At 40.9% G+C, this 14,384-nt stretch overlaps 1 protein-coding gene across 29 annotated transcripts in view; it reads right to left on the bottom strand.

Annotated features, from left to right (window-relative positions):
• Positions 1-14,384, bottom strand: part of LOC104918691 (neurexin-1a) — a 239,659-nt gene that overhangs the window by 135,741 nt on the left and 89,534 nt on the right. For 21 of the 29 annotated variants that reach the window (XM_027272825.1, XM_027272878.1, XM_027272804.1 and 18 more), the window contains 4 exons: positions 14,001-14,024; positions 12,718-12,879; positions 8,297-8,738; positions 2,612-2,995 (listed from right to left, as the gene is read on the bottom strand). In XM_027272825.1, the coding sequence (XP_027128626.1) occupies positions 2,612-2,995; positions 8,297-8,738; positions 12,718-12,879; positions 14,001-14,024 (1,012 nt within the window). The remainder of the gene's footprint in view (positions 1-2,611; positions 2,996-8,296; positions 8,739-12,717; positions 12,880-14,000; positions 14,025-14,384) is intronic. The other 8 variants (XM_027272888.1, XM_027272885.1, XM_027272869.1 and 5 more) reach the window with 1 other exon arrangement.

Here is a 14,384-nt window from a genome sequence, read left to right on the forward strand (position 1 = left end):
GGGGTAATTCTTTTGACAGCTCCTCGGCCTGCCGGTGCCTGCTCCATCCTACCAGCGCAGAGGCAATCTGGAGCCATCAAAACAGCTGGCAGCATGCCAGGGCCCGTCCTCCGTACCACTGCTCCCACACACACTCCCGTCGATGCCAGTCTCATACACACAGAGCCGAGACAGCAACAAAACAAGAGAGTTGGACAGAGGAGCAGAGACGCCTGAGTGCTGGGAGATGGGGTCAGAGTGGAAGAGGCCTCTGTAACATGCAGAACTTTGATGTGAAGTGGTTTCAAATGCAGAGCTGCAGTTTTCTGCTTCTGTTTTCAGCCGAGGTCAGAGTGGATTACATCTTTTTGAATCCAAGAGCACTCTCCGTATGAGTAATTATCTTACTGAAGTGAAACGATCTGTATCCCATGTCTATTCCACCTCCCTCATATACTATGCCCTAATTCCTGTCAACTCATTAGCTGGAATGGAAGTGCACATGTGCAGAGCCAAGCCTGACTGACACATTTATTAGAGATGGAGCAGATTCAGTTTCTCTCTTTCATATTTTCTTCTCTAAATATTAATTTCGTACGTCACTGCAATCACAACAATTGTCACACACCATGAGACATTCATGACTGAATAAACTGCATTCATAATAGCACAGCCGAAATACATTTAACATATAAACAAATAACATCTTTCTGGTATCATGTGCTTTTGTATTATTTCGCTTGACTCAGCAGATTTCCATCAGCATCCGGCCGTATCATTAGCATCTCAGCCAGACATATTCTACATCCCAATTACAGGATATTTAGGCAACACCATTTTTCAAGGCGAACGACTTGAGCACAGAGGAGAAGCCAAGCACATGTAGAGATGAGACATGTGAGTGTGTGGGACGTGTTACATTCCAACCGGAGTTAATTTTTTCTCTCGATGAGAAAACCTGTTCCTGCTGTCATTCCTGTGCAGATGCATCACACTGTGATAACGGTGTCACATGCTTGGGGTCTTTTTGACATTTGCCTTGATTATGCATATGTTAACTGTTTTTGCTCATTTGTTGCTAACGCTCCGTTGAGATTTCATGATGAAGATTCTATACGTGCATGCTGCTGCAGCATAATAACTTTGCCAGCAATGCTGACATTCTGTATTTACAAGGATTTATTGTAAACACGGTCGAGGGTAATATTTGTGTTGCTATTAATAACTGACTGTATACAGTAGCTTTACATGCAGTTAATATCCACTTTAAGTGATGTCCTTGGTTCTTATTGATTCATGAATACAAAATAAACATGTCATTAAGCCACTCATCAATGGCTGAAGAATGAATAATCACACTCCAAACTGATTTTAATTACACCCAAATCCTGGGATATTAATATGAGTTAATATTGCTAATCTCTCTTTGGTGAATGAACTATACATCCACACATCTCACTCACTCTGTCTGATTATATAAATAAGCCTGAAATTCCCATTTTCGCCACATAATAATTGCCTCAGAGCAATCCATAAGTGAAAGATTTGGTTTCCTCACACAGCTGGTTGTTTTTTTTTTTTTTTTTATCCAGCTAGATTTAAATCAACCAGGTCAAAGGGCAATCATCTGGTCAGAAAGGCCAACAAATTAATATTGAACAGCCAGAAAAACAGGGCTATGCTGAGCTTCGCATTAGTGAGCACAGAAATTTCTTTATGACTCGTTCTTATTTTCTACTACATTACAGTCGCTAACTGCAAAATATAAATACAGTAAAAAGGAGCTGCAGTGGAGCATGAAGGCCAGTTTAGTAAGACCGTCACAGGGATAACTTCAAGCAAATAGATTACATTATAGACAAAAATGTAATGTAAATATATGTTTATAATGTCATAACTCTACCAACAGTTCTTTATATTTTAATACGAACACCCATACTTTCCATGTGATACACTCCTCCAGAGTCAGGTGTACGTGTGTTCCAGCTGATGGAAGTTCATGGAGCCAAAAGAGTTCACTGTGTGACATTCACGTCTCCTATTTCTCTTCTCTGGAGGAGAATGGGATAAGTATTCTGCACCAGGTCTGGTCATGAGCGAGTGGTTTGATGAGCCAAATGGTTAGCAGAAGACAGCCAATTTACAGGCTAGTGTGCATGGTGGACGTGACCAGCAGCGTCTCAGTGGTGCATCAGTCACCTGCCACTCAGCATAGTCTAACATCAGCCAGTCAACACACCCTGACTTATTCTGCTTGCCTCTCTGTGGCTGTCTATCTCCGCATGCACACCTTCTTTCTTGTCGTATATTGCTTTCAGGTTTGCTGTTCGAGAGCTGATGATGTTCAACCATCAGCTTAGATAAAAAGAAAGAAAAAAACATGCAGTTTTTTTGTCTGGTGATGCTGTTCAACCAAAACTAGGAAGGACATTAAAACTGTACTTTATATAATTAATTTTGATGTCAATTACCTTCACATTTTATGATCCCATGCCTACCTCAAGACACATAGTGAGTGTGTCACTGTGAAGCATCATCAGCATTTCTCACTGACAAATCCAGATTATGTACATTGGACAGAAATGATATGCTTCGAAACATCTGGGTAGACAAAATGAGACAGAGAACCTACCTCTTTCACAGGAGCGTCCCAGGTATCCAGTTCCGGAGCAGTCACAGACGTAGCGGTTCCAGCCTTCTCTACAGACCCCATTGTTTTGGCAGGGGTTGCTCAAACACTGTTTGGGAGGCTCCTTAGAGCAGGAGGGCTTGACCCCGGCAGCCTTCTGGGCCTCTGCCAGGCGCCGGACATCCTTGCTCTGTCCATCAATGAATAGATCCCGGATGCAGCCCACGTAGCCATAGTTGAGTAGTGCTGTCCACACCTCAGTGGGGAACACCAGCCCCATCTTGTTCTCTGGTAGACCCCCAAGGTACAGATTGTCATCCAAGTCCAGGATCTCACTTTCTCCAGGGGCTGTGTAGGCAGTACGGAGGGTGTTGATAGAGATGGTACCTAAAAAATAGAAGATATAGTGTGACAAGTTTTTTTTTTTTTCCAATAACTACGAAGCTATTTACCAGATGGACAGATTATAACACATATTGCTGACTGAAGATGCCAAAAGACACTACCTACCCCGGAGAAACATAAACATGTAGTACGACCCATTTAAAGATGGTTTGATGAAGAAATTAGCTTAATTGGTGTTATCCATCTGGACAGGGTCAGGATTTTCTTCATTTAGAATGACTGATGAGTGTTGATAAGACACATTAATCACAAGACAGCTAGTCTATTAGTAGCCTAATCTGGGATCCCTAAGAGTATCCTCTTCATTTTCCGTGGATTTCCCATAATAAATCTCCTATATCTATAAAGCAGTGGTCATAAAAAAGAAAGAAGAGGAAAAGAAAAATCGTTGCCCCCTCTATCATTTCAGCCAACCAACCAAACAAAACAAAAAAAACATCATAGCCATCTTTTAGAACTTGATTAACGGACTGCAGGGTGTTTTTTTTTCACCCTGTCTCTCCTTCTGTTTGCCTCTCCAACACATAAACCTGCAATGGGAGTTTGTGTGTTTCCCCACCATGATTTATCGCTCTCATTCAGGTTTAATTCTCGATCTGGAGCACGGTAAACAACAGCGGACATGACTGGACTGTAAAACTGTGGAGAGGAAGGCCTTACTGTGGGACTCAGGCCGGGGTGATTAATTTGTATATGGATCTGTTACTCTCAGTGCAGGAGCCATTGTGGATCTTTAATTAATGGTGGCTGCCTCCACAGCCCGCATCCTCGTCCAGTAATCTATATAGCGTGCTGCTGAGGATCCGCACAAGCCACTGCCTGGGGAGAATGGCAGACGAATAGTAGCATAAGGATGCTCAAAAATAAAATTGCCATATAGTTAGAATTTGCATTTTGAGTGGCAGATGCATGCCATGGCAGATATGAAGGAGCTATTAGCTGATTGCCTTGGGCGACATAGCACAGTTTGTATGTAGAAGAGTGCTGCTTTTAAGTTACTTTTCCAGTCAAAGTGTTTATGTTAGGGAAGCAAGCCCTAAGCCACACATGAATTTTCAGCAGGGCTGCTTGGCACATTTTAGAGACACATTAGACATTAAATGGGGCCTTTCACATTTCATTACAACTACCATTAACATGCATGAATATACATATTACAATTAATTATACGTGTGATAAATATCTGTATGTCTTTTCTCATTGAATTCACAAAATTCATTATTTTCTTCGCTTTTTGACATGTTAAATCTGAAGAAAGGCTGCAACAGAAGAAAACACTCTAAAACCGAATAACAATCTTGGTTATGTATGTTCTTTGTAGCGAAGGTGAGCCAGCTTTCTTGCAAAATGTGCTCGGGAGAGACAGCTAAGGACCTAGTGCACAATGATTAACCTGGTCCCACTAACACGTTCCAGCTCTTTTCTCGGGGTCTTGGCCCCAGGCATCTGTTCTGGCACTTTCTTGCCGCCACCCACTGCCCCTGCTCTCTCCAGCCACAGCTGTTGTGACTTCCAAGCTTTGCACACTTGGCAAAGGCCACCCGTCACGCAGCCAGAACAGCTCCCTTCAGGTTATAGCTAACGAGCTCACTACATCAAACTCATTAGCAAGGAAACTTTTCTCGGAGTAGAGCAGGTGCCCGGCTGAAGAACGAGCATCAGTGTGGCAAGCGCGAATTGTGATGGAAGTATCTACACTCCACTTATGTCAGATCTTGTCACCATATAGTAGCTGTAGTATGAAATACATTTGGTTTGTGACATTGCTTTTCTTCAGGAGTCATCATCTAATGGCTTTTTAAAATCCATGCTTAAGTATTATTACAAGTGTGAAGAGCAAACAAGGATGCTGTAAGTCAACGGAAACCGTGTCTGTCTAAATTGATGTAAGCGGCAGACAAGAGAGGCATGTCAGCATCTTTCAGGCGTCTGCTCAGAGTGCTCCGCTGACTTGTCACAGTCCTGTAAGGAAGTGTGTAAACACAGTCAAGCTATGTTAAGTCAGAAGGCACTATACAATCCCATGGGGACATGTGCCACCACCAGGCTAGCAGCATGAGAAACATAACACACATTGCAGGACCGCCTATGTTTGGAACAGTATTCATAGCCGAAAGGGGAAGGGGACGTGTCTCTGCAAAAGCTAGCACGCATAAAAGAGGAGAAGATGGATACTGAACAAGATGGGAACATGGAGATAAAGATGTCTGGAAAGAAGATGAGGGAGGGGTATATGATGACAGATAAGAAAGCAGACGAGGGAACACAGCAGCAAATAATATCTTAAGAAGCAAGCACAGGGTGTACAGTTTAAGAGGGTTGATCAAAATGATGATGCAGGCAATAAATGAGGATGAGTAATGATGACAAAGATTAAGCATTCTAGCCAACTTTAAAACACTTTGACCACACTCCTATCCCTCCCTCTCTTTCTTGCTACGGCTTGACCCGTAAGTGGTACTCCATCATCAAACCTGAAGGCAGGGGTCCAAATGACAGCTTAAATCTCTCTCACACTTTCTGCATCAGCAGCCAGGCTCAAGTTGGCATGATGTCCCATAACCCCACTCACACATCCCCAAAACATGTTAGACAGGGGATTACTAAAATCCAGTTAGGGCGATACGGCCAAATCTCTCTATGTGATTGGATTCTCTGTAGAGAGAGAAGCTTGTGAGTAGGTTGTGAGAATGGGGGCTGATGTGTTGTCTATATGACTGTGTGTATGTGTAAACATCTTGTGTACTGTACACATGCACATGTTTGTTTGTGGAGAAGTGGTGTGCATGCTCTGGCAGGAAGTGGGAGCTACAACGGAGCAATGTCCGTTTAATGTCTCTGATGAGTGACCTACGGCACTCCCAGTCTAGAGGCCCTCACTTAAAAGCAGAGTGTCTCTTAGCGTCTCTAATGCATTGAGGTTAGAAGATGCTGCCTGAGAGCGAGAGTCCATTTACAGGGTTGCTTCCTGCAGGAAGAGCCAGCTGAACTAAATAGGGCAGGGATCATTATCCGCCATTGTCACGGCTGCAGGAAGTGTTGCACATGGAGGACCCGGCTGCAGATAATTATGTCTGGCTGTTGTATTACACTTCTGTTTTGAGTGATTTGCTTGGTGGTGTGTATTAATGAAAAATCTGACACACAGACGAAAAGCCAAGTGCACCATATGCTTTCCGGGGATTAGTTTGCTTATGTTTTAAAATTACCTTAATTCAATCAAATATTAAAATGTATAACAAAAGGGTGCTGGGGTGTATAATAGCCTACAAGAGCCAAGCTAGCATTATGTCGTAGGCGGGACTGTGTTGTTTTATTGGGCTTCACATGTGGACTATTAAAACTGAATAGGCAGGGAGTGATTATGTTCATTCAGGCTCTCATAAAGGTAACAAATTGGTTACATTGTGAAAGCATGCAGTACTCTTCTATCAGAAGATGTCTCTGTCCACAAATTAACTATTTGTTTAACTAAATAATATGAGATATAATATACACTGTATAAACTGTTTTACAAAGCTCAAAATCAACTATATATCAATATGTTGTGAATGCCAATGAAGGTTTTTGTCTTGCTCGATTTGCACAAATCTGCTATTTAATGCACCATTAAAATTACATGTATCCTGTGGGAATGGAAATCGCATGAGGCCTTTTCAGTACAAAAAGAAGTGCATAAATTATAATGCTTTCATTTGAGGTGCCATGCACACATCATTACACACTGCAAACAATAGTGCCTTGTGCAGCTCATGGAAATCTTGAAACACAAGATTTTAGATTTAGGAAGACTGCATACTTGCAGAACTTAATACGTTTAAAATTATAGGGTGAGCAGAGATAAAATAACACTGGTTCATTTGAAAATAGCTTTGTGAATTTAAACACTGTGTCTCTTCATTCTGGCCATTTTGTGACTCTTCTCACATGGGAAGTCATCATAACGCAGAGACCTTTTATGTCCCCTTGTAAGTGTTGATGCCTTAGACTTGAGGAAAGGAAGAAAAGTTATTCTGAAATGTCATTAGTGCACAGCTCAGCACAGCACTGTGCAGTCACTGTCTCAGTCCTGTGAGAGACCACCTCCTGTTTCCATGGAAACTTAGGCAGGGTAGACAGAGAGAGTCAGCGAGCTAACAGAATAAGATGTTCGATAGCTTTTCTGTACGCACTGTGTGTAAGTATGTGGGGGTGGATGATTGGAGGTTACTAGACAGATAATGACCACAATCTAATTTAGCAAGACAACGTTTCTTATAGTCTGGTCTACCATAACTAAATGCTGTAGATTTATGTTATTTAAGAACTCACCCACATCTTTTTTTTTCACAGATATGTCAATTTGAATCCAAACCACTCAGCACTGCGTATTACTGTATATGACTGTTTTCAGAAGAATATTGGTTGAACTGATTTAATTTTACATTTTTCAATGATTAATGCTGCTGAATGTGGATTTTTCTGAAAAAAAAAAGCCACACTCTAAAGCTATTTTAACAATAGCTCAATTTGGACCACAACCCAATACTGGTTTGAGGGGTAATGAAACAGTTAATCGAATTTCCACCTCTTGAGATGGAGTGGAAAACATGGTCAAGCGGTATATCTAATTTGCAGCATGACATTGCGAGGCCTTGGCTCTAAGCACACGCTAACAAATTGCTGCTTAGATAAGCAAATCAACAGGGACCAAAGCAGAGCAACCCGAGGCTTAGAGGACACAACGGGAGAGGGGGCATGGAAGTTAGCAAAATTGTGTCTCTAGAATCACGACATATGACACATAGGTACCACCATGTGAAGTTAGGTTACTGCTATTGAAACCATTTTTCATTAAATGGCTGGAACTGTTTACAACATGCATCTAGTGCAGACTAATATTTAATTTTCAGTGTTGATGTAGTGTCCTTGCAGTAGCCTTGGTGTGGTAACGGATATTTTCTTGCACAGAAAAGTAAACTATGAGCTTACAGTAGTATTTTTGTTGCAGTTAAATAACGTATCTCGACAGTGCAGAGCTCGCACAAAAAATACCAGTCTTGTGTAATCATACTGTTTGAATTTTAATAATATTTAACTTAAATCATTGGGTAATTTTCCAACACCATTGATGAGCAACTTTCTGAATTTGGCCGCACTGTTTGTATTTAAAGCTGTTTTGATTCTGAATTTGGCCGCACTGTTTGTATTTAAAGCTGTTTTGAGCTCACTATAGCCCTCACCTTGCTGTTACATGTCCTTCATCTATAAAGATTGTACACATTTATAGTATTAAAATCTTACCTGATCTGCCATCTCGCTGGAAGTCCACATGGTACCACTCGCCATCATTGACTTTCTTATTGACAGCCTTGGTCTTGGTGGTTCCTGAGCCCATGTCCAGCAGTAGGTACAGATGGCCATCCAGCATCTCGATGGCAAAGAAGTCTACCTTGAAAGTCTGAGGACTCTTGGAATCCTTCGGCTGTTGCTTCGGCTTGCCATGGCTGAAGAGGAGAAGGCCGTTTGGCTCTGTGGTGCGGAAGTCAAATGAGATGGAGCCTGTCTTCTTAGCGTTCCACTTGTTGAGGATGATAAAAGATTCTGGCGTCTCAAATGTAATGGGATCCAAAGTGGCTACATTCTCGCACTTGAAGGCCACAGTACCATGGATCTTCATCTTTGGATCACCCAGTTTGGCTAGCCTTGACAGCTCAAGTCTCACATCATTGTTTTTGTACACAACCTGAATTGAGGGAGAGTAGAGAAAGAAAATAAATTCTACAGTCATACATACAGTAAAATATCATATATATGAAGTTAAAGATAGACTTATTTTGTCATTTGCAGAAAATCAGGAAGACAAATTACTTTCAATAGCTAATGAGCTGGATATGTCAAACAGCAGTTGTCCATGTGACTTTTCACACCCTCAGGACAGTGTGTCATAAGCAGGTCATCTTGGTTTACATGACACCAAATGTCACTCGCATCACCCTGCCGTCTTTGCTCTAAATTAGAAGCCTTCACAACACAAGCACAGTGTGCTCAGGCTGGGAATAGTTGAGGCATCCATTTTGACTTTTTACATCAGCATCAACCCGAAAGAACAGACAGCCTCAATTTAAGAGACAATAGTGATAATGGATGGAGAAAATGATTCTATCAGGTAGGATCTCCTGGGATTGTGTGTGAAGAGTGAGATTGAGAGTGATAAATCTGCTGTCTTGATTGCAGGTGTGGACTAAAATGCTGATTAAGGCCCCTATTGCAGCCTGTGATTAGAATAAAAGTGGGCAGATGATAGATATGCCTCTCTAAAGCAAATTAAAAATGAGTGCAATAAGCATACACATGCACATTACAACACTTAGTTTACTATACAAGAAAATTGTAAAAAAAATTTATGCAGAAAACCTCCATATCAATACCAGTTTATATTCACAGACTATGTAAACCAGACAGGGTTTGGCATCAGACTGCTTTAGTAAATGAAATGCATTAGTGCAGTGACCTTTGAGATGCCAAGTGACAGACAGTAGCACCCATTACAAAGAATGAACTATAATGTCATTAAAATACCAATTAACCACAGATGAGAATCGTGATCACATAGCGCAAGCATCACCTGACCAATCTGCCTGATCTGATCATTTTTTATTTACTCTTGTGTATGAAACTCATCTTTAATCTCCTGTTTCATGCATAGAAAAAGCAGCATAAGAGGCATATTAAATTCTGCTTGTGAAGTAAATCTTCAAAATATTGATCAAAACATATCTCAAAGGAGTAAGAAGTAGCTGCAATGGGTAAGTGTGTGGGGGGAGGATTGCACACCCTATTGTGTAATTGGCAACAGTCTTGCAAAAAAATTAGAGACAGCCATAACCTCATCATTATCCAATCCCCATAATGGAAGGGGATCTAGTATAAATGCAGCTGTAATAGCAAGAGCCCCTCTGTCGAGTTACATCCAATTTCCATACGAGAAGTTAATTAACATTTTGGTGAATGTCAAAACTTTTTCATTAAAACATCAGTGTGGTCATGATGTTTCAAAATTACCTCACCACAGACACAGATACACACGCGCACACATTTGAAATGTTTTAACATAAGGTGTCTAGCAGTCTGCAAAGCAAATATGAAGACAAGTAAGCTGTCAATATTGCCGAGCCCAGGGAGCAGAGGCCCAACTAATATTTAAGAACTCCCCCCCAGGCATAAGCCAAGTCAGTGATGTCTTCCACATCGCTCTAGCAATACTAATTGGTAGATAAGGTCATCAGCTGACAGATAGCTCCATTATGGTGACTGTGTATATGTATTTACATAACAAAGGAGTTCTAACAGTAAATCCATATTGCTTTCAACTGGACAAATCAAATGAGTTACAGCTGTGGAAACACTGCCCATGTTCTTTATTTGTTGCCATGCTAAGCATTCACCTGAAAACAGGGACACCTCCGATGGGATTGAATTTGCATGGAGCATTATGTTTATCACTGAGCCAGATCTACTGTGTCTAACTGTTCGAGTAGATAGAGCTTGTAGTGGTGCATCAGAATTAGGTAAGCCCAGACTTACTTTCTTGTAGATGCTTTGTGACTGACTGTATCAGACTGCATTTAATTGCAAGGAAAGAAAGGAAACAGATAATAGCAGGCTTTCATTCCAACATCTTTTTATTCTTCATTTAAAAAAAAAAAATGTATTGTCTGACTGAGAGCCAAAAGGATTTTCTTAAAAGATTTTTTTGGAAATAGAATTGGAATAAAAAGGTAATTTGACAAAAATCTCCTGACACAAGAAAAAAAAAAAAAAAAAAAAAAAAAAGAGAACATTAGTCATATAGACTTAAGGTGCAACATACAGCCAATAAACTCAAATCAATTCTTTATAGTTAAGACAAAGGGAACCTTTCAGAGTCAAAGAAGCTTTGGTCTGAGCTACAACTGGTGCTGCACTAGTAGTGCTGCACTAATTTGTCATCAAGCTAGGGCTGTGACAACTGAGCTATTACTGCACCACCGTTTGTTTTGCCATCAGAACCAACAGGCAGGCGTGGCAACTCAGACTGGAATCTGTGCGAATGCTGCAACAAGCCACTTTGGAACATGCCATCAATCTGGGCCCACAGCACATGCTGTTAAACCGACGCTCATATGTTTTCACGACACACACACACACACACACACAGAAGATGACCTGAGACAAAGCTTCTGTGTAATTCAACAGGCTGGATTAGATGATGCAGAGAGCTTGTCAATGTACTAAATATGCCATTGACAAATTAAAAGCCGAGTGAATTAAACTAACTATTGATTTTACAGTCTATGAGCTTAGTCTCTTTTTTTGGTATTGACACCTGCATTGTCTCGTAAAGGGTCTAGTATAATAAATGACCCGAGGAAAAAATTTAAGAGGGGAAACTGCATGTCTCACATCTCCTTGGAACAATCACAGCTATGCACCTTATCTTTACATTTTTGAGTACACTGATCTCAGTGAGAGCAGCCGCTGTGGTTAGGTGCACTGAGGACAGCTCACTGGAGCGGATGTCAATGCTTATGGTGCACCAATCCCATGCCCTTTGTCACCACAGCTAGAGCACCTCAGAGACACATAGTTAAATAAGACACCCCCCCTTAACAACCAGACTTGTAATGAGCTGTACATGGTGTGTAGACATGTAGCCCGGACCCGGCCTGCTCATTAAAACAGAGCCCACTCACACCACTCCGTGAGGTTCAGTGAGTCCGACAGCCTGCGCTTGAGGTGAGAGACAAAATGTAGGACACCAAAGAAGCAAGAGAAGGTAGAAAAATGAAAAAGAAGAGAGACGAGCAAAAGGGGAAACAGCTTTTGAAATTAAAAGATAAATGAATGGATCATTTTGCAGTGCTTTGGAGATTTGCCTGGTAGATATCTTTGTATATCCCTGGTGGCTCCTGAAGTAAATGCTTCAGGTCAGAATCCCTATTAACCAGCAAAAATAAAAAATACTACCATACAGCGTAAAGTGAAAGGTATAACATATGAACCTGCTGTTGGAGAAATTACTTCTTCTTCTCACACTCTTGCTTCATCTCTAGGGATAAAGTGTAGACTGTAAACATACTCCTAGAATACTAGAACGCATAAGTTAAGGGGGGAGTGACAAATGACATAGTGCAAATCATAAGCCAGATTCACCATGGAGCATCCCAGATACAATACGTGCTAAATGCAATACATCACCTGGCAGAATATATGTCAAACAGCGATGTGCTGCGCCTTGTTGTGTGCTGTTTTTGGGTTGTTTTTTTTCCTCACAGTAAAGGTTATAACCCAGTTGTGCATTTAGAGCTCTTTGAAGGTAAATAAAATTAGTTTATCAGGTAAGTGGTTTAAAATAATATGGAAGAATACTAAAGTGTTAAAGTGTGACAGGGACAGGTGGGTGACTGCTCATAAACCTGCCTGGTCTGAGGATCACTGCTCCTCTTTGTTGTTTCGTGCATGTGTGTATAACATCAGGAGTCCATTGAGGGGGCGGCAGACGAAAAATAAAGTTTGTGTGAGAGAATGTGAGGAAAGGAGGAGAAACAAACTAAAGCAAAGTGTAACTGGAGAGATAAGGTCAGTGTGTGGGTGGATGGGCCTGTTTCAGTGTCCTAAGGTGAAGCCAGTCATATCATGTACACCCACCAGCATCAGAGTGGACGCAAAAAAGTGGTGTTTACCTCCTTGAGGCAGCCCATGAAGTTGTTGCTAACCGGAGATCCGGGCAGGTCAGCTGTGCTAGGACTTCCTCCAACATAGAAAAAGTCGTCAGAGCCTAGCATGGTGTAGTCTTCTTGTGTATATCCTGTGGTGGTCAGAATCCCATCCACGGATATTGTTACCTAGACAACAAAGCACAGGGAAAGGACACACTATACTCAGACTGTCTATATACTGCAATGTTATTGCCTTTCCTTCTTGTTGTCTATGACAGACTTCCTTAGATTTTTTTTTTCTGAAACCCATTTTCATGTCTGTTTTCATTGTCTTTTTTCTTGTTTTTTTATTATTATTTTGTCCAGTTTGATTAGTTGGAAGACTGCAAGCCTTCAAAGAAATGCTATTTTAGTTAGTGAAAGTTAGTAAACTGCCCATACTACAGTGTTAGTATTGTCCCTACTGCAACTTAAAAGTACTTTAGCAGACACAAAAATGGTGTTAGTAGAATGTTAACTAGGTTAGTTTAATTATTAATTCCATATTAGTACGTCCAGCAGTTTTACAAAAAAAAAAAAATCAAAACGTGCTACTAGGTTAGATTAGGAGCACATGCTCTGAAAAGCACAATCACTTTTTACTATAGGACAATGACTGAGGGGTATTAGACAAAAAAAAAATAGCATGCATGCATTTGTCTTTTCTTTTTGTCGTTTTGATAACAAAATTGCATACAAAAAGAAAGTCTTTCCCAATTCTGATTGGGACACATAATGAGTATTTTGACTCGTGCCACAGTGCCAGACACATGCGAAAGCTAATGAGCACTACAATAGCCACTAAAATAAATTAGAAAGCACCAGAGAAGCACCAATGACAAACACAGCTCAACTGTCACATTCATGTTGACAAATGGGCAGGGTGACATTTGCAACACATAGTCAAAGTGCATGCCATGCAAAGTGAATGGGGATACAACTGGCTGAGCCAAAGAGCATCAGGCCAGCCAGACAGGAGAGGGTCCTCATTATTAACCACAGCCTGATGCAAAAGGCTCGAAATGATGCTCCTAAAAAGGTGGATCAAACAGAATTGGACAGGAAACAAGTGAAATAAAGAGGGTGAAACCAATGAATGATCCAAGAAATTAAAAAGGATTCAAAAAGTAAGCAGAAGAGTACCAACCGCAATTTCCCTTTTTTTGTAAATGACGTCTACAGTAAAAAAAGAAAGAAAAGAAACACACGGCAAACCCAAACTAAGAAACAATTAGAATGATATCTACCGAACAATGTAGTTTGTTTACCATAGCGTGTCCAATGCCTGAGTGCTTTGTGGAAAAGGGGGGAGAAAGGAAATTAAAAACTGTGAACAGAATAACGATTGTTACTCAAATAATATATGATGGTCAATACTGTTAGTACATTGTTAAACGGCAAAAAGAATACTGGTTAGTAGAATGACACATTCCATGAATGATGTTAGTTTCCAAAGCATGTTAGTAACATAGAGGAAAAAGGGCAAAATAAGTTTAACAAGAAAAAAGCAGACCAAGGAAATAACAAGAATGCTCCACAGGAGGTGCCAGAGCTTAACCAGTGACTCCCTAAGCTCCTCATGGTGTTTTTGCACCATGTTTTCTGGATGTGACTATACCCTTTAGTAGCAGAAAAATCTCCCTTACCGAAGC

Source organism: Larimichthys crocea, chromosome III (assembly GCF_000972845.2).
Source record: "Larimichthys crocea isolate SSNF chromosome III, L_crocea_2.0, whole genome shotgun sequence".
Classification (NCBI taxonomy): Eukaryota; Metazoa; Chordata; class Actinopteri; family Sciaenidae; genus Larimichthys; species Larimichthys crocea.